At 41.4% G+C, this 27396-nt stretch overlaps 1 protein-coding gene across 5 annotated transcripts in view; it reads left to right on the top strand.

Moving 5' to 3' along the window:
* Positions 1-27396, top strand: part of FAT3 (FAT atypical cadherin 3) — a 667592-nt gene that overhangs the window by 548468 nt on the left and 91728 nt on the right. For 4 of the 5 annotated variants that reach the window (XM_027040010.2, XM_027040011.2, XM_027040013.2 and 1 more), the window contains 4 exons: positions 182-321; positions 14204-14479; positions 16968-17178; positions 22121-26194. In XM_027040010.2, the coding sequence (XP_026895811.1) occupies positions 182-321; positions 14204-14479; positions 16968-17178; positions 22121-26194 (4701 nt within the window). Of the gene's footprint in view, positions 1-181; positions 322-14203; positions 14480-16967; positions 17179-22120; positions 26195-27396 lie in introns of those variants that run through there. The other variant, XM_053203780.1, reaches the window with a different exon arrangement.

The raw sequence follows: 27396 nt of genomic DNA on the forward strand, positions 1-27396 counted from the left end.
TGTTTTGTAATATAAATTAAGTTGGAAATAGAGGTCCCATTTAAGATGTACAAAACTGAGCCAGAGGGATGCCTGTCAAAAAATATTTCTATATAAGAGTTCCCTTTAAAGCTATATGCTTCAATAGACGTAATAACTTCTCAGATATGCTAATTTCATGTTGTTTTTGTGAAATCATCAGGGGGGAATTTTGACAGCTCTTTTGACGCAGAGAAGGGTGTTGGGACCATTGTCATTGCCAAACCTTTGGATGCGGAGCAGAGGTCCATCTATAATATGAGTGTGGAAGTCACCGATGGGACAAATGTTGCTGTCACTCAGGTAAGATGTCAAATTACTAAATGGTGAGAATGCCAAACGATCTGCTAAAGTCAGTGGTGCAAGTGATTAGACAATGTGTTCAAAGTAGTAAATTATGTCCACGGATTTCTACCGTATTTAAAACAATCGTCTGAGAGAACAACCTAGCAAAAAGATTGTATCAATGGTATTGTATAACTTAGCCATCTCCTTCAAGAGATTGTGACTGTTCATGCATGGAAGAGGGATATGTATTTGCTTCCTGATCATTTACTGTAGATTTCTCTCTTTGACAACAAAGTCAGCTGTCCTTGAATTTACAAGAAAGAGGGCATGTATATTGTCTGAGTCAACACATCATTATATTCTTCACCTTTTCACGTGTTGGTCTCAGAGAGTTAGAGCTAGAGGCACCTAAGAGTCCAAATTCATTTCACAAACTAAGATGAGTGATATATCCACAGCCTTACTTGAGAACAAGGACTGAGAGTTAGATTCCCTGCCTCCCATCTCTTGTTCTAGCCTCTATGCCATTGGTCCCTTATCCTGGCCGCACAGTAAGGTGCGCTGGTTGTGGGGGCCCAGGGTGTTGAAACCACTGAAGCCTGGGCCGCACCCTCAGAGATCCTGCATGATCCTGCTTGTTAGCAGCTGGGGATGAGGACCATTGCTTGAACTCTGGTATGTGACTGTTTATGAAAGGGCCTTGAGAGCAAGGAGGAGGAGAACATATGTGGGTGAGACTAACACGATGTTAGATATCAATATGGGGCAGATTTACCCTAAATATGAGAGGATTTTTTTGGTTCTGTTTTAGCATCGGAGACCTTAGGCTAGTTATGGTAGAGGACTGGCCCACACGCATATCCTAAAATCTTTCCATTCTCCTTACTTCTGTCTCCTGTTCTCATGACCCCAGAGGCCATCACTAGTTAATCAAGGTCCTTTTTCCGGCTCAGCCCAAATGTGCCCTGAGACTCCTAAACACAAAAGTTCAGGAAGTGAAGATGAAATTTTTGCCAACCCTAAAGTAAGCAAATGTTGATTGGTTTAAAACTTGTTGTAAGCTTGGGGTGCCTGGGTGGCTCAGCTGGTTAAATGGACAGCTCTTGATTTCAGCCCAGGTTATGATCACATGGTTCATGGGTTCAAGCCCCCCATCGGACTCTGCACTGACAGCCTGCTTGGGATTCTCTCTCTCTCTCTCTCTCTCTCTCTCTCCCTCCCCCTCTGCCCCTCCCCTACTCTCTTGCACACTTTCTCTCTCTCTCTCTCTCAAAATAAATTTAAAAAAACATGGTTTAAATTCTTGTAACTATGTAGTTTTAAAAAGGAGAAAGGAGGATTATTTCATGCACTGCCTCTTTGTTTGAATTGGTTTCAAAAATACTATGAGACTTTCTCCTTTGACGCTGTTCAAAATCATAAAATGGTGGAATTTTAAAGAAACACGAGAGTTCATCTTTACTTTTTACTTTTTTACTTTACCTTTTCCTTTTCACTCAAATAAACTGAAACCCAGAAAGGGGACATGACATGCACATGACAGGGCAGCCATGTGTGGTGACTCCTAATCCTTCAACCTGTGTCTTTCCCTAGGATGACCATAATACCCTAATTGCCTGAGAGAGACCCATTTACACCTGTTACACTGGTGTAACTCCCATTCACTCTTAAATTGCCTCAGGGGCGCCTGGGTGGCTCAGTCGATTGAGCAGCCGACTTTGGCTCAGGTCATGATCTTGCACTCCGTGAGTTCGAGCCCCGTGTCGGGCTCTGTGCTGACAGCTCGGAGCCTGGAGCCTGTTTCAGATTCTATGTCTCCCTCTCTCTCTGACCCTCCCTGTTCATGCTCTGTCTCTCTCTGTCTCAAAAATAAATAAACGTTAAAAAAAAAAAATTAAATTGCCTCAGTTGGGACAATAAATTCTACGGCCACCTACTTAAATCTGTACTGCTTCAGAATATTTTTTTTTTAATTTTAGGGGGAGGAGGGGGGAGAGAGACACAGAGTGTGAGTGGGGGAAGGGCAGAGAGAGAGGGAGACACAGAATCTGAAGCAGGTTCCAGGCTCTGAGCTGTCAGCACAGAGTCCAACACAGGGCTCAAGCCCATGAACCACGAGATCATGACCTGAGCCAAAGTCAGATGATCAACCTACTGAGCCACCCAGGTGCCCCCAGAGTATTTTCAAGACTAAAATACAGATTCCTGGAAAGGACACCATGGTTGAGATCCTATGGGAATCACACAATCTAAACGCAAGCCCCAAAGACTGATACAAAACAACCCATTTGCAATATTTCTAAGTCTTTATTGCTAATTCACTTTTTAAACTAGCCATTCCTTAGCAAAGCCAACCTCAACTTCTTGGCATCACTTAAAAATACAAGACCAAGTTGAGTAAAATACAAAGAAAGCATGGAACCATATTCATTTCCATACTTTTTTCCAGGGTTTTATAACAATTGGATTAAATAGCAATTCAGTGTGCCGAGAATGTTACAGATACACATTAAGTATGTTTAAAATGAGTGAATGGATAGCAGGTGGTAACATATTCAGCGGGGCCTACATGGCAGGTATGTTGGATCTTCAAAGCACAGAACTGATTCATGGTAACCAGAAAAACAAAAAAATGATCAGTGAGGCTTTTCTTGTAGAATTTTTTTAGGACCAGACGAGAAATCATTTAACAGTATGTATTCCGCAAATATTTCTTGAGTTCACACCATGTGCTAGGAGGTGTGCTAGATGCCTGAGGTCACGGTGACTCAGAGTTTTAAAACCAGATGACTGATGAGCACACCCTTTTTAAAAACTAACTTGAAAGCATACATTATATATATATATATATATATATATAAGATTCTGAATGTACACATTGTTCAAGTTCTGCTTTGGTTGATTTTCTATCAGCCTAATATGGAATTAGACCTCTCTCCAGAGCAGTTGGGAAGAGGTGGAGAATCCAGGTGAACTTAGATGTTTCCCTTGGCAAGGCCAAACTAAGTAGGTTGACGAAGGGTGTAAGGAGATTTTCTTTCAAAAGCTTCGAAGCCACTCTGTGTCTCCAGGGCCATGACCTTCTCAGTAAGTGAGAACTAACCGTTTCCAAGGTATAAACTTGTGCATGATCAGTATTACCACCAGAAAACCATTACTCTGTCCATAAGTCCGCGTTCAGGCCTAAGTACCATCCCCCCCCCACCCAGAGCCCCTGTCAATCCAGGCCTCTGCTTCTCTTTGCCACAGCCCCTCCGACAATAGAGAGAAAAGAGGTTCTCTCAATTAATCCAAGCCCTCTGTATCAAGGACATGTTTACAAAAAGATTATTTTGGTAAAGAAAAGACATTCTAGATCTCTTTTAGAAACCACCAAAGCGTGTTCCAACCCATGACCCTAGGCAACTTAATGATTCCACCATCAAACAGATACCCTTCACCATATAACTAAGTAAATGTTTTGTAGCCCCAAAACACCTGTCCAGTTTCCCTTTGGGAACTTTCCTCTACTTTGTTCCTTTGGAATCATAAAACATCTATGACAAGGGCTTCAAATCAGCCAGAAACAACATGTTGAATTTCACTTCACAAATGTCACACAAATCAGAGCCTCGGGGATCTCCGTGTCTACATGAAAACTCTTCCTTCATCTTCAGTTTTGTTCTGTTGTCCCAACTTGTAGGATTCTTGTGCCTCAGAGCTACAATATCTGGTGGCAAATAAACATCCTTTTCCTCACTGAGATCCCCTAGCGTGAGTACAGAGTATAAAATATATAAAACGGTCCTGTGGATTTCACGTTGCAAAGATTCAGATGTCCTAAATGAGCCCGTAAGCAGGTGACTTTCTCCAGCTGGAATGGGAAGAGAGGCGGCCAGAGGGGATGTCAGAGATTCCAAATGTGACATGATTGGAAACATCGTCACTAGTTCAGGTACGGAGGGGGCGGTGTGACAAGGAACGCAGGCAGCCTTGAGGTGCTAAGAGGTGCTCCAGCCGACAGCCCACAAGGAAACGGGGACCCTGGGCCTAGAACCTCAGGGAACTAAATTTCATTAACAATCTAAATGAGCCTGGAGCGGATTCACCCCCAGAGTTTCTGGAAAGGAACACAGCCCTGCTGACCCCTTGATTTTGGCTTTGTGAGACTCTAAGTAGAAAACACAGGTGAGCCATGCTATACTCCCAACTACTGACTTACAGAGCGAGGAGGTAATAAATGCGTGTCGTTTTAAGCCAAGTTTGTGGTAATTTGTTATGTTAGAAATAGGACATAGAAATAGGAAACTATTTTGTGGGAAAGGCAAAGCAGGGTTTTGTAACTCGAGTAGGGCAGAGTTCAGACATAAGTAGTTGGATTCCAGAGCCTGCTTTCTCAACCACTGCTCTGTGCCACCTTCTCAAAGGCAAGGCTAAGTCTTTGCTACTTTTGCTAAATGTTTGCAGGAAGAGAAAGTTACCTGGCTCTGCTAATTATGAGGGGAATACTTTTTTTTAAATAGGTTTATTTATCTACCTTTGAGAGAGAGAGAGTGCGTGTATACAAGTGGGGGAGAAGCAGAGAGAGGAGAGAGAGAGAATCCCAATCAGGATCCACGCTATCGGCACCATCGGCGCCAAGCCCATCACAGGGCTCGATCCCGTGAACCGTGAGATCACGACCTGAGCAGAAATCAAGATGTGGATGCTTAACTGAGTGAGCCACCCAGGTGCCCCTGAGGAGGACACTTGTTAAGATGGCTGCCTGGGGAACATAGTGCCATCTGTGGCCATTAGAATGTCTCAGAGCCAGCCATACATCCTGGGCATGGAGCAAAATACCCCAACCTCCTTATAGCCTCCACTCAAGCGACTGAGTTTATGGGCCACAGGGGCGCACATCACCAAGGAGGAGAAATTATGGGTTTTCACAACTTTCCCCATACCTCTATCCAACCCATATGAGCTACTGCATCTTCACAGCAAATTTAAGAAAGTCTAGAGCATGACTCTTCCAAAGGATCAAAGGATAGAAATATGTAGTAATATATAATGCCTGCCATTTGCATAATAAGACTTAACAAGCTTCATTCTTAAGTTTCATTTCCTTGTCTTACTGGGAGTAGTTACATCAAATATTATCATTACACTTATTTTTCTAGTAAAAAACTCACACAGATTGCTTAGGTGGACACCCTTGGTGTACACAGGTAAAGAGGTCCAAACCCACTTTTTCCTTCTCAAGATCAGATATATCTTAGAAACTCCACCCTACACATCTATATATACAGAATATACAATTCACTAGAGGAAGCATTTGGTATAAAGGAGGGAATACTGACCTTGAATCAGGTGACCCAAGTTCAAGTCAGCACTTAACCAATTCCTGTCTATGTTACCAAATAGAAGGTAGTTCTCTCTGTGAGACTCAATTTTTTCCGTATAATGGGGATACTACCTTACATACTTCATGAGTTTGTGTAAGAATAAAATAAGATCTTTTGAGATATTTTCAGATCTGTGATGTGCTGGGCTCATGCAAGTTTTATTATTAGTCTCATCCTCAACTTAAAATTGGAATACTATACCTGATAACTATAAAATATTGTGCATGTGGCTTTCATGGTTATTCATGAAAGACAGCAGAGATATTCATGCCCAAATAATAATCTAAAAATTACATTGATTTGATTCAGAGACTCATGATGTGTGCTTTTGTGATTTTAATATGCTTTTCTTATTCAAGTCCTACTTTGATTTATAAACATATGAAAATCAGCTTGTATTCGTATGCTCCACAGCCAAACCTGAGATTAAAAATCTCTTTCAGATAATCTCCAAAATTCTTAGGCCCCACAAAGGCAGTTAATTGAGTTAATTAGCCACAAAGGCTTTCTGCCAAAGAGAGTGTATTCACTGGGGCTAAGAGGTCTGGGACCTGCATTCTTCAGGTTAACCTTGCCCTTCACAGCCTTGAGGAGTCCATTCTTCTTTTGTCTTTAAGCCATGTGCTGGAAATTCCTCACTGGCCTTCTTCTTCAAAAAGCAGACTTTATCTTTAAGATTTAGACTGTGTCTTCTCCTTTCCTTCCACCTTTGCACCTGCTTAAAGGCAGGTGAGGGTAAGAACAAATCACTTTTTTTATTCTCTTAAAATTTTTCAAGAGAGAAGGTGACAGAATGCGAGGCGGGGAGGGGCAGAGAGAGAGGGAGACACAGAATCTGAAGCAGGCCCCAGACTCTGAGCTGTCAGCACAAAGCCCAACACAGGGCTTGAACCCAAGAACCACGAGATCATGACCTGAGCTGAAGTCGTACACTTAACCGACTGAGCCACCCAGGTGTTCCAGAAGAAATCACTTTTGCTAAAGCTGTTTCATGATTCCCTAGTTCAAGGAACTCCCAATGATCTCTTCCTTTGTCAGGAGTTTTTATCTTCCTCAGCACCTTCTCCCTCTTAGCAGGTGAAAAAGAAAGTAGCCCCAAACTTCCTTCTGTAGTTAGGTTAGGAAAATGCTGGAACTAATACAATTATATAGAGATAAAATAAAGCAGCAAACCAACTCTGAGGTAGGATTTCCTATTAAAAAAACAATAATAATGGTAAAACTTCATTGTTTGTAATAGATCCATGCCTAACAATTTGTGAGTGAATCGATTTTTGAAAATGGATTCCAGTTTTAAAGGCAGCAGGGAACTTTCTGCTTAGAATAATGTTCCTGAAATGACAGCGGTCACGTCTGTTGTCTATTGTGTCAGTTAGGATTTCGGTATAACAAGGTACGTGCTATGTACACACGCATTTGTTCACGTATGTTAGGTGCATTTATAATTAATGTGTATATAATTTCAGTGCACATGGAGATGGCATAATGGAATGAATGTAGAACTTGGCTCCATATGACCTAGTTTGAGTTTGGCCTTGCCGTTGTCACTTTGGGCACACCCCTTAACTTCTCTGATTCACATTTTTCCCATCGATAAACTAGAGACGATAAAGGTTAAGAAACAAATATGATACAGGTTTAACATAAACTGACATGATTTTTTTTTTTTTTACTTACACATCCAAAAATAAAACTTGTAAGCTTGGGGAGAATCCAAGGAGCATTACCCTTGAAATCACAACCATAGAATATTTTAAATATGGTTTCAAAATGCCAACAGAGGCGGAACAGAGTGTCAATACTTTGGGACTTAATTGATTCTAATGAAAGACTGAGGCCTTCCCCTGTAACTCACCCCAAGGACACTTCATGCCATGAGCCTTTGTAAAGCCAGGCTTGGCACGTACCCAGACTTAGCTTAGATGAGCTTGCAAAACCCGAAGTGTTTGTGGTAGGCACCATTGGATCCAGCCCTGAAGAGACTTCCTACATTCAGGTTTCCTCCTGCTTTGATTCCATTATACTTCTTTAGGCCTTTCAATTACCATTTTGAGCACAACATCTTTGAGAGTTACTTTGCTTTGTTTGTTAGTTCAGGAGCTCACAAATGGCCCCAACTGTGGGAAATAAAAAGCAAACGAGGAGAAGGAAGTCTTTTACAGAGAAACACTTGTTCTGACTGTAGATTAGGCACAAGACAAAGCAAGCAGAAAGAGGCAAGCTTTTCAGGAGCACATCAACTTTGAAACTTCATGAAGGTCAGGGCAGCCTTGCTGGCTGGAAAGGCTTTTTTATCCCGTTAATATAACTGCTTCTGTGCACACAAATATTGTAGCATCTTGACTAAGTTAACTTGAACTTTTTAAAGGAAAGAATTGGCATTCAAAGAATCTAGTATGACCTTCCAAATACAGTGGAGATAAAACAATACCTAAAACTCACAGGCACACTTCTTAGCCCTTTTTTTTAACCATAAACTGCAAGCAAATCTTGTTCCCATGTCAGGCTCACTCACTGGGCAAGTCTTCTGGGCACAGAGGCCGTTGCACAGCCCTTTTCTCTTCCTCAGAAAAGAAAAAGCACATGTGCGTCAACGTGAGTGACAATGCAGCTGCTTACAAGAATAGCCATGGTCTGACCACATTTTAAAAAGTAAATAATTTTCTAGAATGCAGCCAAATGCCTGCATATGTAAAAGCTTTCCCATTAGTCAGGAATAAGACAGGAATGTCACCCGCTCCAATACTATTTAACTTGTGCTAAAAGTATTAACCAATGCAAATAGGTAAGATAAAGCAAATTGTGTTATAAAAAGGAAACGGTAGAACAAATGTAATGCTTCAACATGGACTCCTTGGCATTTGCATATTTTGGATATATGCATTCGGGTGCTTTTGATAATTAAGACGGTCCGCAAATTCAAGAAAACCCAACAAAGATAAAGAAGCTTTTTTAAAGTACTAGAAAAATATAAGGAAATATATGGTCATTGATCTAGTTATTGCTACTATTAACATTATTACTATGTCCAGTGGTTTTACTGTTGTCATTGTTGTTATTGTTAAATTATGCTCTTAACATTATGATCATCATCTTTATAATCATCGTTTTACCTGGATCATGGCCTAAGAGACTAAAATCTGTGGTATCACATATGTCTAAACTCTGTGTACAAAGATACTAAACATTTAACTATGACATTTATTGAGTAACTGCAATTCATTGTGTCCAGCCCTGAGCTAAATGCTGGGTATACCCTGATGATCTCTGATATTTATCTATAATCCCCAAGTCAATATTCTCAGCACCTTTGTGGTCGTTCCTGGACATGCACAGAGCAGCAAAATATTTTCCCTGCTATGGTTGAACAGAGTGATGCTCTGCCTTCCTGTTTTAGCTCTTGTACTCTATACAAGTGTCCTTTTTGCAATCTATTTAGTGCCACATTTTTTGCATTCTTGTGTTCTTTGTCAGCAATCTCACTGTTTAAAAGATCCCTCAGTGTAGGACTGAAATGCAATTCAGTGTTCCCAAGTGCAAGAAGGACATGCTGATGTGCCTTATAGACAAAATATGTGTGTTCCATGAGATTCATTCAGGCCTGAGTTATAGTGCTGTTGGCTATGAGTTAATGTTAATGAATCAACAGTATATATTAAAGTGTATTTAAACAGAAAAAAAAAAAGAAAAAAGTAAAACTATCTCTCCATTTGCATGTAGTATAATTATGCATCTGTAAAGTTCAAAGGAGTACATAGAAAAGCTGCAAATGATAGGAAACTTTAGTAAAATAACATTATAAATTCAGCATACAAATCAATAGTGTAAATAGCAAAAAAAATAAAAGGGAAAAGATAAAATGGAAACGAAGACCCCACTTAGGATATAGCACATGCATAAACTTTAAAAAGTGTGTTTTGTTTAATGTTTTATTCATTTTTGCCAGAGAGAGAGAGACAGAGTGTGAGTGGGGGAGGGTCAGAGAGAGAGGAAGACACAGAATCTGAAGCAGGTCCCGGGCTCTATGTTGTCAGCACAGAGCCCAACGCAGGGCTCACACTCACAGACTGTGAGATCATGACCTGAGTCCAAGTCAGATGCTTAACCCACTGAGCCACCCAGGCTCCCCAAAAAGTGTTTAAAATCTATTTGAGGAAAGCTAAAACTCCCTGAAAAATAAAATGGTAGGTCTGAACAAATGGAAAAAGAAACTATGTCCTTGTATAGGACGACTCCATCAGAAAGGAATTAGTTCTCATGTAGTTAAACTATACTCTCACCGTAATCCAATCTAAAAGGCTATCAATTTTTTGTCAGTTGTTATACAAGCTGATTATAAAGTTCATTTTGAAGAACAACAAACAAGCCTGGCCTGGAAACTCCTTGAAAAGAACAAAGGGGCTAATTTTTGCAATTAAAACACACTATAAAGCCTTTTTAATTAAAACATTTTTATATTGACATATGAAAAGACAAAGAAACCAATTGAACAAAATAGAAAATTCAGAAATATATCATGTGCGTATGTAAACTTAGCATACAATAAAGGTGGCCTCTCAAATCAGTGGAATTTGAGTTTTGTAAAAAGCATTGAAGTAAATGGAGAGCCCTGTAGAAAAAAATGAAATTCAATCCATTTCTCACATAATATAGGAAAAATTCCAAATGGAGTAGAGATGTAAATGTAAGAAAAGGGTACGTGTAAATGCTATTTTTAAAAAATGAGTGTATTCACCTATAACCTGAAAAATGTAAGTATTCTAAACTATGACTTAGCATCCGGTAACAATAAGGGAAAAGACTGATGTTTTCAATTTCATAAAAATAAAAATAAAAGCTTTTGCATGGAAAAAAATCACCATAGCAAAATAAAGTTAAATAACAAAATTGAAATCATATTTGCAATTTATATCACCATGCTACCAAAAATAAAGAAGGAAAAGGCCATCTAACTCATAAGGAATGAGCTGATATAAATAATTTTCACATAAAAAGAAACGCAAATGACTCTTAAGCATATGAAAAGATGCCCATCCTCGCTCATAATAAGTGAAAGGCAAATTAAAAGTACACTGAAATGCTATTTCTTATCTATCAGATTGGCAAAAGATTCAAAAGTTAGAGTACATACTTTGTTGGCAAAGCTGTGGAAGACATTCATTCGTATATATTGCTATGGGAATGCAAATTAATAAAACTTTTGGGAAGAGGAATAAGGAAATAACGAACAAAACTATATAAGCACTTATCCTTTGATCCAGCACTCAGAATTCTAGGGACTCAAATATATATGGTAGCAAAAAAATAAAAAGACCTGGACACAAGGCTCTTGATGGCGCATTTTTTCTAAGGGTGAAAATTGGAAACACCTGACATGAACATCGATAGAAGAATGGTTGAATTAACTGTGATCCATCTACCCATTGGAAGAGTATCTCTATATTGCTGTGGATTGTCTTTGGAATATGATGATTCGGAGTTTCTCAACAGCAACAGTGTTGACATTTTGGTTCAGGTAGTTCTTTGTTGCAGGGGACAGTCCTGTGCATTGTAGGGTGTTTAGCATCATCCCTGCCCCCCTACCCACTAGATTCCAGGAACACCCCAACACCCAGTTGTAACAATGAAAAATATCTCCAGATACTGCCAAATATCCCCTTAGGGACAAAGTTATCCCCAGTTGAGAATCATTGATATGATGTTAAGTTAAAGAGCATGAGGTGAGGTGGTGGGGGGGGGGGCTGTATACAATAATGTTTATGTTAACAAAAGAGATGGATAAAATGTAACATTAATCTTTAAAAAATCATTACCTGTAGGAGAAGAAGGAAATAGGGTGAAGGGGAAAGAGAAGCTAAACTACTTTGACTATACCTTTTTTGTAAATTTGACAGTGGTACTTTTACATGTAATATAAAAACAAAATTAAATGTTAAGACAAGTTTAAAATTTTAAAGTAAAAAATGAAAGCCAATAAACTTAAATGTGTTGGTGGCATATCTACACAGAGAAGAACTCTTCTGTGCTTTAAACATACTAATTTGACTGTATATCCTAATTTATCCTAGTGGGATAAATCTCAAAATCAAAGGAACTAAAAATAATAAGTTGTTTTTGAATGATCATAGTTGTAATAGAATTACAGCACCAAAGTTGTTATTGTTATTCTGAGACTTGTGTGCATGTATTTCATATAAAATTGAGTAATTGTGATGATGTCTTTGAGCATGAGAAATTTCAACATAGGGTCTTAGCCTGGGATACAGATATAAAAAGAATGAGATTAAGTAAAAACCTTGATGCCCTAATTTTGAATTGGATGTGTCAGTATGAACTCATGAAATAATTATCAACAGCAAAAAACTCTCGCTGACTCTGTCCATTGAAGCAAACTAAACACAATAGTAAATCCAACAGCAATGATCATTCCTAGCACCACTTCTAACTAAAAAGATATCATTGTTTTTTGGAGAAATAGATATTACAGGACTAGGTCAGAAAATGTACAAGGTGACCCTGGAAAAAAATCACCAGTAGCAATTATTAGAAAGCAAAGAAGCTATCAAAGACTACTAGGATTGTGTCAAAAGATCTCATGAGCCAACTTGAAGAGGCTCCCATTGGCCAAGGAAGGGCCATTTGTTCATCAATAAGTATAATAACTGCAATGGACAGAAACATCAGCTGTGATTAAATTCATGAGCTCGTACTGACACTTGAGAAAAAATGCTTTGTTGGTCACTTTGGGAAGAGCTGAAGAACAAACTATCATTTTGAGATGATAAATAAAGGGAAAGAATTAAGTATTCATTATGACTTCACTATCTGGATTGTCCTTCAGAGTAACGAAGTATTTGGAGAGAAGTTTCTTTTTAGAACTATTCTAGCTAATAAATGAGGAATAAACCATAGAATTAAAACCTTACCATTTTGTATTTTTAATGAATAAATGTCATCTATGTAATGATCATCAGGGGTTGCCAATGCCACTTAACAAGAGTGAGAACTAGGTATTGCAGACAGAACTACAATATATATCCAGATGTAAAAAAAAAAAAAAAAAAAAGAAGGAAAAGGAAATTGAGCATGAATCTTACCAAATCTCCTAGATCACACTATCAGTTTATAAGAAATACAGGGAACAGAGGCACATGGAGAACAAAACCAAGGGGAAGCAATGAGCAAAATTCAACCTGTGGGAATTAAAGAGAAAATGGTGGAGTTTATTTACCACCACGAGCAATGATATAATATAAAACAATATAATATAAAAATTGCAAGGAAATAAAAGGAGACAGAAGGAGAATCTATACATTAAAAGATAATTAAGGGCACCTGCAGTTAAGTGGATCAATTCTTGATCTCAGCTCAGGTCATGATCTCATGGTTCGTGGGATCAAGCCCTGCATAGGGCTCTACGCTGACAGTGCGCAGCCTACTTGGGATTCTCTGTCTCCCTCTCTCTCTGCCCCTCCCCCCGTGTATGCGCTCTCTCTAAATAAATAAATAAATAAACTTAAAGAAAAAAGATAATTAAAGGGCATACCAACCAACGGCAATGTTTGGACCTTATTTGAATAGTCTGATGTTTTAAAATACGTTTGTAAACATACATGACACAGTAAAAAATTATAGAAGCATAAACACCCTGAATATTTAATATTAAGGAATCCTTGTTTTCTCTGTTTAAGGGCAGTGATGGTAGTGTGTGTGTTTATTTTAAGGATCCCTGTCTTTTGGAGTTACATACTGAAATTACGGGATTTGCTTCCCACTAATATGGGGAGCAGATGGAGGTGAACCACTATATATAGGAAACAAGATGAGCCATAAATTGATCACGGTCAAAGCCGAGCTATAAATATGTGAGGGTTCATTAATCTATGACCTAGCTCTTTTATTGCTGTTTCTTACTTATGTCTGCCTGAAATGTTTTATAATGAAATGCCTGACAAAAGAAAACAACCTGGGGACTTCCTGTTTCAGCTGCCATCCATGCAGTGTTCTTCGCGAGACCCCTCCCATCTGAAGGAGAGCCACTGTGTGGGGCCCCTGCAGCTGAGGAGTTCTGACTGCTCTGAGGATGCCGCATCTGTGTCCATGCCTCCCCTTCTTCTGCCTCTTTGTTACTCTTCCCACCCTGTCACTGCTTCCACTGCACCTCCACCCGGAGGAGCTCATAACAGAACTTAAGACAACAGGAACTTAACAAACTAAGGTCACCTTGTGATCTCTTACATTGTGCCTCAAATAGGCCTGTGGAATTATCACCCCCAGGGGGCTGTCTCAGCTGTTCAATTAATAGTGAGAATATTGATTAGCTCATAGTTTATGTTCCTGCTAATGTGAACCACTGGTTTATTGTCAACCTCTAATTACAGAGTGTTTTCATATGAGATCTTCCTACGTATTGAGAGAGCTGCTAGAAGCTGGGCTCCAAGGACACGGAGGGAGGGGTGTGGGAGGGGGCCTTTTTATTAGCAATGAGTGAATTGGCATTAGTCATCACTCCTGTCTTCTTTTAACTATAGGTATTTATCAAAGTGCTGGATAATAATGATAATGGCCCAGAATTCTCTCAGCCGAATTACGATGTGACAATTTCCGAGGACGTGCTTCCAGATACAGAGATACTGCAGATTGAAGCCACCGATAGAGACGAGAAACACAAGCTGAGCTACACTGTCCACAGCAGCATTGACTCTGTCAGTATGAGAAAATTCCGGATTGACCCCAGCACCGGTGTGCTCTACACAGCCGAGAGGCTGGACCATGAAGCCCAGGACAAGCACATCCTCAACATAATGGTAGGACCAAACTGCTGATTTGCTCTCCTAACAGAGTCGTTGACCGTTCAAGACACATTCCTTGGTCTTCAGGAGTACAGGGCCCTTACCTTTTGTAAGTAGTAGTACATTTGGTCTTTTCACAGCAGGGATGCATTCCTTTTTTGCTTTTTTTTTTTTTTCAATGAGGAATTGGCTATTGTTACCGAGTGACTCGACACTTTTGCCAAACTGAAATATTAGATGAGTTCTTCAGACAGTGGCTTCCCAGGAAATGCTGCTGACAGGCTGACTTGGGAAGGAAGGAACAGGCCATGTTTCTGTAAATCTCCCAGGCTATGATGTTGGTTTGCATCCAGAAGATTTTTGTGGATAAGTTTAACAGAAGTTCCTTGAGAAGTTAATCCAAGGGTGATCATTTACTCACCCTGTGCAGTGCTCAGTCCTGGGAGGCATGTAGGGAACTGAGTCATTACCTACTGCACAGGCATTGGACCAGTGAATACTGGCACCCAAGAGAGATCTCAAAACACTCCGAAGCCTGCAGAGAGTGTTAGTTAGGTCTGAGGTGGGGTTCATGGGGCCTCCAAATTATGTGGATGGAAGTTGCTTTAATTTTAAAGTGGAGTTGCTCGAGTTCACATAAGTGGGAAGTAGAGATGAAGAGAAACGTCCTTGATTAGCTTATGGCCTAAAATCTGTCCCTTTGACCACCCAAGTGCCTGTGGGCCATTGCATTGCACAGCTACTGCCTAACAGACCCCCTGAGTTCCTTAAGACCAGTAGGAAGACACAGACTAAATTTTGTGTACTGACTGGCTTTCAAACACACTAAGACGCTACCAGTGTCCTAGCAGCTGAAGGTGATGTTCCACTGAGTGCTCTCTTCCTTCCCAAGTCTGGAAACCCCCTTGGGCAAGAGGAAGCTGGAATGCCATGCCCTTGGCTGTGGTTTCCAGCTGTGACACCAGGGGCGGAAGAAGAGGGACTCATAGAGACCATCAGATCCACCCTCATTCATTCAACAGATATTTCTCCAGCACCTACTGTGTACCAAGCCCTGCTCTAGGCACTGAGGATATAAGAGACACATTCCACTGGATGTTCCACTGGAACAGACCTAGATTCCAATAATCTTCATATACAGAGCTCAGCTCTGTCCTTGGGTGTAGGGGGCCGGTCTACAGGCAGGAAAATTGAGCACATTCACTGGGGTGCTTCTGCATGTGTTTTACTCAGGGGCAGAAACCTCACGCCAACGACTAACTCCATTCTCACTAGTCAAGTCATTTCTGTTCATTCTTTCCTTAACAAACTCAAAATTCAGTTTGGTCACCCTGTATCATTTATCATTTCTGTAATTGATTATTTAGAGCAAACATGTCCTTTGTGCTGCCTTTCTCCCAGCAAAGCCATTTTAAGTCATTTTGCTCGTTCCTTCTAGGTACTATTTCTGAAAAGCCCTTTCCCTTTGATGGCTCTCTTCGGTCTATTTTCTAATTTCTTCACATCCCTCTGAAGTTATGGAGTCTATAATTGAACAAATGGAAGGCACACATTTGATTAGTGCTACAGCAAATTATAGCAAAATCATGTGGTTAGGGCTAAAGAATTGATTATTTGCAAGCTCCTGGCATATGCAAAGCAGGGGAAACTTTCAAGCGGTCAGGCAAGTTTCCTTGGTGAAGTCACAAGGGGTGGGGGGGGCGGTCTCACATTTTAGGAGGATTTGGTTCATCTTCCTGGGAATCAGGGCTCCCCCTCGGTCTTGGGCCTTGGCATTGGTTGGCTCTTGCCTGAAATATGTGGTGGCCCACGCCCCCCTTTTACCACTCGTACTTGCTTTTGTTAACCTCTTCCAAGAAGCTGAATGCCACCTTAACTTCTTCTTACTCCTCACTCCCATTCTGGCACTTACCACCAGGCCTTACACCTGCTTACTGATTTCTATGATCCTGTTAGCTTCTTGAGGGCAAGGACCAAATCTGAATCGCTGCTGAAGTCAGGAGAGAGTGAAGCCAGGACTTGACAGATAATAGGTGACAATAAATGTTTGTTGAATGAATGAATAAATGCCAGTGCCTGCTTTGCATTTGTTAATTCTTTCATTAAACTTTTTTGTTTCCCTCTCAGAAGAGCCCCCGTCTGCCATTCCATTAGCAGCTATATATACATAAATAAGGGGGTAGTGGCAGTGGGAGGTGGTGCAGAGAAAAGTGCTGGGTCGGTGATGCCCAGGCATCAGCTCCACACACACAGAGACTGAGGATGGACCGTAGGTCAGTCAGAATGCTGAGCAATAAAATGGATGGGGCCCTTACTCTCAATTTGTTCACGGTTAGTGTCCTCACTTGATATACCATCATTTACTGAGCACCTACTGTGTGCCCGGGATTGCATCAAGCACTTGGTGTGAGTTACCTCCTTTGGTATTTACCACAGATATAGCCATGTGACTTCCTTGCAATTTAAGATTTTAGTCCTGCTGCTTCTTGTATTTTGCCTGAAGGTCAGAGATCAGGAGTTTCCTTATCGAAGAAACTTGGCCCGAGTCATTGTGAATGTGGAAGATGCTAATGATCACAGTCCTTATTTTACCAACCCACTGTATGAAGCATCTGTATTTGAATCGGCTGCTCTGGGATCAGCTGTTCTGCAGGTGACGGCTCTGGACAAAGACAAAGGGGAAAATGCAGAACTCATATATACCATAGAAGCAGGTGAGAGCTGTTGCACAGATTGTAACATAATGCATGGCATTTGCCCCTCCGTAGTGTTGATCACCATGTGAAATTCACATCGTTACCACTGGAATGTCTCCCAAAGAATTTCTTGGCCAAGCAACTGCCCGATTTGCGTGATGATGCTCTATAGAGTTCTTGGCATTCCTGTAATATGTTTTCCATCACTGACAGTGAGGAGAGAGTTCCCTCTTATTGTGTTATTCTCGGGTTTTTCTGGAATGAAAGGGAGAGAAGAAATGAGTGGTGAACTCAGTGACTTTCACTGATGGGTCGACAAGCCATGGCCTTGGACTAAAATAACCAAAGCCTTCCACCTTTTGAGGGCTGCCAGGCTGTCCTATGAATTGGATCCCACAAGTCTTTGTTTACTTGTCAGTGGGCAGGCGGTGGGCTTCAAAAATACCTACACCCCCACTGTTTGCAAAAATTAACTTCACCCGAGGGGAATCAGAGTAGCGCAGTAGGTCGTAGGCACTGAAATGTCTACTTAACTGGACAGATAAATAAATACAGGCTCAAATTTTGTGAAATTTGAGATTTTTAACATTTTTTAAAGTTTGTTTATTTATTTATTTTGAGAGAGAGAGAGAGAGAGAGAGAGAGCGCGTGCAGGGGAGCAGGGGTGCAGAGAGAGTGAGAATCCCAAGCAGGCTTCGCTCTGTCAATGCAGAGCCCAACACGGGGCTTGATCTCACGAACTGTGAAATCATGACCTGAGCCGAAATCAAGAGTTGGATGCTTAACCGGCTCAGCTACCTAGGCGCCCCTTAAATTTGAGATTTTTAAAGTCAATTTGACCATCTATAAGGCAAGACCATAGTTCACTGATGGTTTGAAGATAGAGAAAGGAAGAAAACACTTCTGACAGAGGAGAGGAGAATCCAAGCAAGGGATAGGACTTTGAGCCTAAAAATTACAAATATCTCTTACCTGTTCTATTTTCCTTTCCCCTCTTCTGTCGTTCTTTGAATATTCAAGCAACATATTTCCAAAATGTTCTACAACATTATGTCTGTCGTGCATAAAAGCCAAATGCTGTCTCTTTTTATGCCAGCGCTGGAAAAGCTTCTTTCCCGTGATTTAAATGTGGAGCATTTTTGTGAGTGGTTGAATTAAAATATGAATGCTAGGACGACAGTTTGGGGCTAAAAAATATTAGAAAAAGAAAAGCCAACAGTCTTCTTTTTTTAAAAAAGCCACTGCATCCAATGCGAATCTAAAACGGTTTCCTGTATTAGGCACCCACATTTTATAGGAGTCTAAGCTAAGCACTATACAAAAAAAATAATAAAATGAAGAAATAAAATACACTGGTTCACAACTCCAGGTGCCCCAAGCAACTTCACCAATAGTTTTTCTAGATTTTTATGGAATTTCCTGCTAACGTAAAGCCTGACCAGCACTTTTCTTTTAGATGCTATGGTGCATCTGTTGTTTACCCCAAGAACGTTTAATTTTTTGATTATATAATCTTCGTTCTTCTAGTTCCACAAATAATATAGGGCAACTTCTTTTTAAAGACACAAATATTTAAATAACGTCACAGAAAGTGTCGCCTGATCCAACAACTCTTTAGAGTCTTTCTACGGTTTGTTTTTTCCTAATCTGATATATAGCTTCCTTTCCCCGGTATTCATCCATGCATATGCATCGTTTCATATCATTGTGATCATTGAGGTATGGAGTCCTACTTCTGTTTTTTTTTACTTAACATTTTCTAAGTGTCGTCTATGGTGTCTACTTGCTTTTTGTATTTGTCATTAAGGCTACTACTTATACTGTCTTAGAGAGGCAGATAATTTCTAAACCAAGAGTCATTTCCCATCGGGCTGACAAGACTGCTTTCCTTATCTTTCAGCAGCCGCACGCTACAGCCTGGTGCTGTGCATAGACAAGGGATTCCATCATTCCTATAACAGTAGGTTAAAAATAGAGAAGTTATTTCCTTAAAACATCTTTTATAGAGAAAAGTTGAATTTTCCAAAAACCCATAGGAATGATTGGTATCTCAAAAAATGGAATCTCAAACAATGACCCCCGATTGTATGTGTAAGAAGCTGATGAGGATTTCAGTGCGTGCACAGTTAAGTCACAAGTGGTGATGGGGCTCCTTCATGGACAGACAGACCTCACTAGCCCCTGACTGCTCCCGACCAAGCCAGTCCCTTCCCAGATCATGCTAGGAAAGAGGGAAAACCCAGATGCTTCCAACATTTTGAAGCAAACGACAAAGTGGTTATGGGAAGAGGACATTTTCCTTAAGTTCTCTTACAAACCTCAGATAAGCAAGATTTTACTCTGGTTACTGGTGGGCCATAAACTTCCTATCCCCTGTCTGGCTTCTAAAATAACTACTGAAGCTTTTATTTTGACCCAAAGGACTGAGGTGGACTTTGAGTGCAGAACTTCTAATTTAGCTCACGTTTCTATTTGGTGCAACAGTGGCTCATGGGTGGGCTTCGAAACAGGAGAGACAAAGACTAAGAATTGAGTTGTGATGGGGGCATATTGGATCCCAAGATGCATACAGATAGAGAATTAAAAATCTTTTGTAGCTCTACCTGTCCATCCAATCATTTAATACATATTTATTGAACACCTTCTTTGTGCCATGACTGTGCCATATGCTAGATAAATAATGGTAAGTAAGATAAGTTCAGCTTTTGCTCACTTGCCAGAAGTCTACAAGAAACTAACTATAGATTCCAAGAAAACAAGCAGAGGTTAGTTTCCAAGGATTCGAGGATAGCAGGAGAGAATAAGCAGGAAGTGGATTCTAAGAAAATGGGCAGGCAGTATGTTAAAGAGGGTAAGAGACCAAGAGCCCACTTTGGACATGATCAATGAGCACAGCATCCAGGCAGGTGTGACAGGCAGGTCAGTAGCCCTGGGACAGCAGGGCTGTGAAGTTCTACTCGAGACCAGAAGCTAGCTCCCCATCATCCCTGCCATATATCTTTCTGGGCATGAAGGAATGTGCTGGGCCTACAGCGAGGGAGGACTTAGCTGGAGACTCCACAGAGGGAGTCCACAATCAAGGAGCACAGAGACATTTGGCTCTGTTGCATTCGTCATTTGGGGCTGAGTGTTGGTGACCATTATCTCTACAACCTCTACATCTTCCTCCTCTGAGATGCTGAAGCAAAATGATTCCCGCCTCCTTGCGAGGGTCTATGAATCAAGTGTTGGACTCACGCTCAATGCCACTATTTACTGAACGTTTGCAAGCCTGCTCATGAGATCCTTGAACTTCATGCCGTCCTCACAAAGTGCTCATGTAGAGGTGACAAGGAAAAAAATCATGCTGACACCAAAGATGACATTGTTAAATACTCATATTTGGGGGGCTGGCATCAAATCCTTTACCTCTTTATTAAATTTCTTCTTTAAAAATAAGCAGTTTTTTTATGAACATTACTGTTTTATTCTCAGACACAGAGAAGTTGATTGAATAAGTATGTAGTAAGAAGTATGTATACCACTGTATTTGCTGCATATTTCAGGAGACACATATAAGTGCCTCCCAATGCAGAAGTCTGTCTTAATAATAATGACATTGAAGCTGTCTCTATGCCTGCCATCCTTCAGTACTTCAAACAGAAAGAAAAATCCAGGTATAACTGAATAACCACGATTTTTAACTTTGTTTTTAAAGAATCTAGACACACAGGCCTATGCGTTCTTTGAGAAGTATCAGAAAGCCTGATGAGAGAAACAAAAAGGGACTTGGTGAAGGATTCTTTTTTTGTTAATTTTTTTTAATGTTTATTTATTTGTAAGAGAGAGAGCACATGTGGGTGAGGGGCAGAGAGAGAGGGAGACAGGATCCAAAGCGTGCTCTGCACCGACAACAGAGAACCCAACACAGGGCTCAGGCTCACGAACCGTGAGATCGTGACCTGAGCCAAAGCCAGACATTCAACCGACTGAACCACCCAGGCGCCCCTGAAGGATTCTGCTTCACACTGTCCACTGCTTTTCAGCCAGCTTCTTGACATCCTTCAGTCTTGTGTTCCCCATTCTTTACTCCTCTCTTATCCTCATCCTCAGCAACCTCAGATTTCACACCACTCAATGTTTCAGAGGCAGGGCTCTCAACTTCTGGAGTGTCGTGGGTCGCAGCCTTCCCACTCCAGACACATCAAAGTGGGGTACCAGTTTCTCAGTTTCAGATGGGTGATGCCTCAGGTTTTCAGTTTTAATGCTGGTGCAGGTGATCAGCACTTTGCTACTCCTCTGGAAGCCTCTCCAGTACTTAGGATGGTTACAGATTGGAGGGACTGCCTTAAAATTTATGTCCAGTTTTAAGTCTGTGTGTGCATGTGTATCTTTTGGGGTGTGTGGGAGTGAACGACAGAAGGGTAGTCAGAAAAAAGTCCTCCCAACTTACAAAGCAAACAGGGACTTAGGAGGAATTCTTCAGGCCTGAACAAAAGACCCCCCCCCCCCCCTCACCAAAGCAGTGTTTGGAGTGAAGTCGGTTTTGATGGGGTGAAACAATGCCAGTTCCATGTAGCAAAGCCTATCTTTGGGATAATCTGCAATCAAATGCCTGTGGTATACTGTTCTGAAACAACTCTCACAACTATCTTTCTCATTACATAGTACACAGAATATGGCACCGGTTTAGGTAAAAATGCCTTTCTCACAGTGGCATTGTACACAGTATTGTGTTGTTGTTGTTAACCTGGATTAAGAAGATACCAACCCGAAATTTACAATTTTACTGAAAAACTTATTTCAGTCGCTTTTGAATTCCCCTAAAAGCAAAGTCTTTCATTCTATCTCAGAATGAGATGGAATGGATAGAAATAATTGCTTTCCCCTTGCCATGTTGCAGTAAAGTAGACTTTAGATGAAGAACTAATCTTCAAAACATGACATGTAACCCATTTCCCCATTGATTTCTATATTGCAGGGAACACTGGGAACACATTTAAGATTGAACCAGTCCTGGGCATCATCACCGTTTCCAAAGAACCAGACATGACAACGACGGGTCAGTTTGTACTGTCGGTCAAAGTCACGGATCAGGGTTCCCCACCAATGTCTGCCACTGCAATTGTGCGCATTTCCGTTACCATGTCTGATAATTCTCACCCCAAGTTCACTCACAAAGACTACCAAGCAGAAGTAAATGAAAATGTTGATATTGGAACGTCAGTCATTTTAATCTCTGCCATCAGTCAGTCTACCCTCATTTATGAAGTCAAGGATGGAAACATCGATGGGATCTTTACCATAAATCCGTATTCTGGAGTCATCACCACCCGGAAGGCACTGGATTACGAGCGTACTTCCTCTTATCAGCTCATCATTCAGGCCACTAACATGGCAGGAATGGCTTCCAATGCCACAGTCAATATTCAGATTGTTGATGAAAATGATAATGCCCCAGTGTTTCTCTTTTCTCAATATTCAGGCAGCCTAAGTGAGGCTGCCCCAGTCAATAGCATCGTCAGGAGCTTGGATAACAGCCCACTGGTGATTCGAGCCACTGATGCTGACAGCAACCGGAATGCTCTGCTGGTATATCAAATTGTGGAGTCCACGGCCAAGAAGTTCTTCACAGTGGATTCCAGTACAGGTGCAATCAGAACAATTGCCAACCTGGACCATGAAACTATTGCCCATTTCCATTTTCATGTGCATGTGAGAGACAGTGGCAGCCCCCAGCTGACTGCAGAGAGTCCTGTTGAAGTCAACATAGAGGTGACAGATGTGAACGATAACCCGCCTGTTTTTACTCAGGCTGTGTTTGAAACCATCTTACTTCTGCCCACCTATGTTGGAGTAGAGGTTCTGAAAGTTAGTGCCACAGATCCTGACTCCGAGGTGCCCCCTGAACTGACATATAGCCTAATGGAAGGCAGCTTGGATCATTTTCTAATTGACTCCAACAGTGGAGTACTCACCATAAAAAACAACAACCTCTCCAAAGATCACTACATGTTGATAGTTAAAGTATCTGATGGAAAGTTCTACAGTACGGCCGTGGTCACCATCTTGGTTAAAGAAGCCATGGATAGTGGCCTCCACTTTACACAAAGCTTTTACTCGACCTCGATCTCAGAGAACAACACTAACATAACCAAAGTTGCTATTGTCAATGCCATTGGAAATCGCCTTAATGAGCCCTTAAAATATAGCATCCTAAACCCAGGAAATAAGTTCAAGATAAAATCTACCTCAGGGGTCATTCAGACCACCGGAGTCCCCTTTGACCGTGAAGAACAAGAGTTATATGAGCTGGTGGTGGAAGCCAGCCGCGAGCTAGACCATCTGCGTGTGGCTAGAGTGGTGGTGAGGGTTAACATTGAAGACATAAATGATAATTCCCCAGTCTTTGTGGGCCTCCCTTACTATGCTGCTGTGCAAGTTGATGCTGAGCCTGGGACTCTGATTTACCAGGTGACAGCCATTGACAAAGATAAAGGTGCAAATGGAGAAGTGACCTATGTCCTACAGGATGACTATGGCCACTTTGAGATCAACCCTAATTCAGGGAATGTTATTTTAAAAGAAGCATTCAACTCTGACTTGTCTAACATTGAGTATGGAGTCACCATCCTAGCCAAAGATGGTGGAAAACCCTCTTTATCCACATCTGTGGAACTTCCCATCACAATCGTCAACAAAGCAATGCCTGTGTTTGATAAGCCCTTTTATACAGCATCAATCAACGAAGACATCAGAATGGATACCCCCATTCTAAGCATCAATGCCACCAGTCCAGAAGGCCAAGGCATCATATATATCATTATTGATGGGGATCTTTACAAACAGTTTAACATTGACTTTGACACCGGGGTCCTGAAAGTTGTTAGTCCTTTGGATTATGAAATTACATCTGTTTACAGGTTGACGGTAAGAGCCAGTGATGCCCTTACTGGTGCCAGGGCTGAAGTCACCGTTGACTTGCTGGTTAATGATGTAAATGACAACCCCCCTATTTTCGATCAACCCACATATAACACCACATTATCAGAAGCATCTCTCATTGGAACACCTGTTTTGCAAGTTGTCTCTACTGATGCAGACTCGGAAAATAATAAATTGGTACATTATCAGATTGTCCAGGACACTTACAACAGCACAGATTATTTTCACATAGACAGTGCAAGTGGCTTAATCCTGACAGCACGGATGCTGGACCACGAGTTAGTGCAACACTGCACTTTGAAAGTCAGAGCAACAGATAATGGCTTCCCATCACTGAGCAGTGAGGTCCTGGTTCATATCTATATCTCAGACATAAATGACAACCCTCCCGTTTTTAATCAGCTCATTTATGAATCATATGTGAGTGAATTAGCCCCCCGGGGCCATTTTGTAACCTGTGTTCAAGCCTCTGATGCAGACAGCTCTGATTTTGACCGCTTGGAGTATAGCATTTTATCTGGGAATGACCGGACGAGCTTTCTGATGGATGGCAAGAGTGGCGTCATCACACTGTCCAACCACCGGAAACAGAGAATGGAGCCTCTGTACAGTCTCAACGTGTCAGTGTCTGATGGGTTGTTCACTAGCACTGCACAGGTGCATATCAGGGTACTTGGGGCTAACCTGTACAGCCCTGCCTTTTCCCAAAGCACCTACGTAGCTGAAGTGAGAGAGAACGCAGCCGCTGGGACAAAGGTAATTCATGTTCGAGCTACAGATGGGGATCCAGGGACATATGGACAGATCACTTATGCCATCATCAATGACTTTGCTAAGGATCGATTCCTCATAGACAGCAATGGACAAGTCATCACAACAGAAAGGCTTGACCGGGAGAACCCTCTGGAAGGAGACATTAGTATTTTTTTGAGGGCCCTTGATGGTGGAGGGAGAACGACTTTTTGCACTGTGAGAGTGATTGTTGTGGATGAAAATGACAATGCTCCCCAGTTCATGACAGTGGAGTACAGAGCCAGCGTCAGGGCAGACGTTGGAAGGGGCCATTTGGTCACTCAGGTTCAAGCCATGGATCCAGATGACGGCGCTAATTCACGGATTACCTATTCTCTATATAGTGAGGCCTCAGTGTCGGTGGCTGACCTCCTAGAAATCGATCCTGACAATGGCTGGATGGTCACTAAGGGCAATTTTAACCAGCTGAAAAACACAGTGCTGTCATTCTTTGTCAAAGCAGTAGATGGGGGCATTCCAGTAAAGCACTCCCTCATTCCTGTCTATATCCACGTCCTGCCCCCTGAAACATTCTTGCCTTCATTCACCCAGTCTCAATATTCTTTTACTGTTTCAGAAGATACAGCCATTGGGAGCACGGTGGACACGCTGCGAATTTTGCCCAGTCACAGTGTCAGATTCAGCACAGTTAATGGGGAACGGCCAGAAAATAACAAAGAGGGTGTCTTTGTCATAGAGCAGGAAACAGGCACAATCAAGCTTGACAAACGCCTTGATCATGAAGTCAGCCCAGCGTTCCACTTTAAGGTAGCAGCCACCATACCCCTGGACAAGGTAGACATTGTGTTTACTGTAGATGTAGATATCAAGGTACTGGATTTGAATGACAACAAACCAGTCTTTGAAACTTCCAGCTACGAGACGATCATAATGGAAGGGATGCCTGTCGGCACCAAACTCACACAGGTGAGAGCCATCGACATGGATTGGGGAGCCAATGGGCAGGTCACTTACTCCCTGCACTCGGATTCCCAGCCTGAAAAGGTAATGGAAGCCTTCAATATTGACAGCAACACAGGCTGGATCAGTACCTTGAAGGACCTGGATCACGAGACAGATCCAGCCTTCACCTTCTCTGTGGTGGCCTCCGACCTGGGAGAGGCCTTCTCTCTTTCATCCACGGCTTTGGTCTCTGTCAGGGTGACGGATATAAATGACAACGCACCAGTCTTTGCCCACGAGGTGTACCGAGGGAATGTGAAGGAGAGCGACCCTCCTGGAGAGGTGGTAGCCGTGCTCAGCACATGGGACAGAGACACTTCCGACATTAATCGCCAAGTGAGCTACCATATTACAGGTAAGTCAGCCACCTTGGCTTTCACTGGGTGCTCTGCTTTCTAAAGAAAGGTAGGAAGAGGCAGAGGATAAGAGTAGGAGAGAAGAAGGAAGATGACAAGGGGGTTGAGAGTAATAAAACCTTTCTGGGGCTGAGTGAAAGATCTCCAAGTAGACTGTTTTTCAGTTTTTGGTTGTTGCTGACTCAGCCCTAGCTTGGAGTTCATTGGTTGGCCTATGACGGATTACCCAGATTGGTATCCAGTCTTTGCATCCCCTTTTATCATTTAAAAAGGAGTCCAGCCAACTATCTCAGTTAAAAAATGAAAATTACAGCTTTTTTGGGGAGACAGGAAATGTATTTTAACTAAATTCCTACTTTTTGTATTGGTAAGGAAAATAAATCCCAGTAAGCTTCATTTATTTATTTTTTTTTAATATGAGATTTATTGTCAAATTGGTCCAGTAAGCTTCATTTACAAGTTCCTCCTGGTAGTGAAAACTCCTACGCACACACACGTACCCACCTATGCAAATTAAAGGGCACGGTTTGACCTTTTGCTAAAAATCTTAAGTCGTGATTCCGTAAATCAAAGAGTGTTTCTCCAGAGAGCTCCATTTTCTCAGATCTCTGTTTTGTCTTTCCAAATAGTAAGTAGCAGGTCGGTGGAAACGCCAAGGTAGACAAATGAGGTCACCCAGAGTGGACAAAAAATGTCACCATTGCTCTGAGGGGCAGAGGATTTCATGTCGGTGTCACTGATCAGGGGTAGCTTTATGGGGAGGTGACTGGCTTTAGACTGAAAATGGGAAGGTTGGTGGTAGAAGAACAGTCTTCCTAAACACTATTTAAGGGTTTTAAAGCTAATATTTTGATGTTGTGACATTCAAAGGCAGAACATAAGCAAAGTGCCAAAAGATTTTAAAGAATCCATCAATACTTGTAGTCAGGTGGCTTCCCTTTAGAAAAACTACATTATTCAAAGTGAAAAATGAATTAATTAGAATGCCCTCAGGACACAGAATCTGCTTAAGTACGTTACTGGGAAAGTTAATTAATCACTGCAGAATAAGATCCACAGGAGAGCATATGTGTCAATGCCTGGGATTGCCACTCTTCTCCATCACTCCTCTCCTTTTTCTTTATAGAGCTGTTTTCTTGATGGTGTTTTCTGTTTAAACTATTTATGCATTCGTGCTTTATCTGATACCTTCCTTTTTTTT

This window comes from Acinonyx jubatus, chromosome D1 (assembly GCF_027475565.1).
Source record: "Acinonyx jubatus isolate Ajub_Pintada_27869175 chromosome D1, VMU_Ajub_asm_v1.0, whole genome shotgun sequence".
In the NCBI taxonomy this organism is placed as follows: domain Eukaryota; kingdom Metazoa; phylum Chordata; class Mammalia; order Carnivora; family Felidae; genus Acinonyx; species Acinonyx jubatus.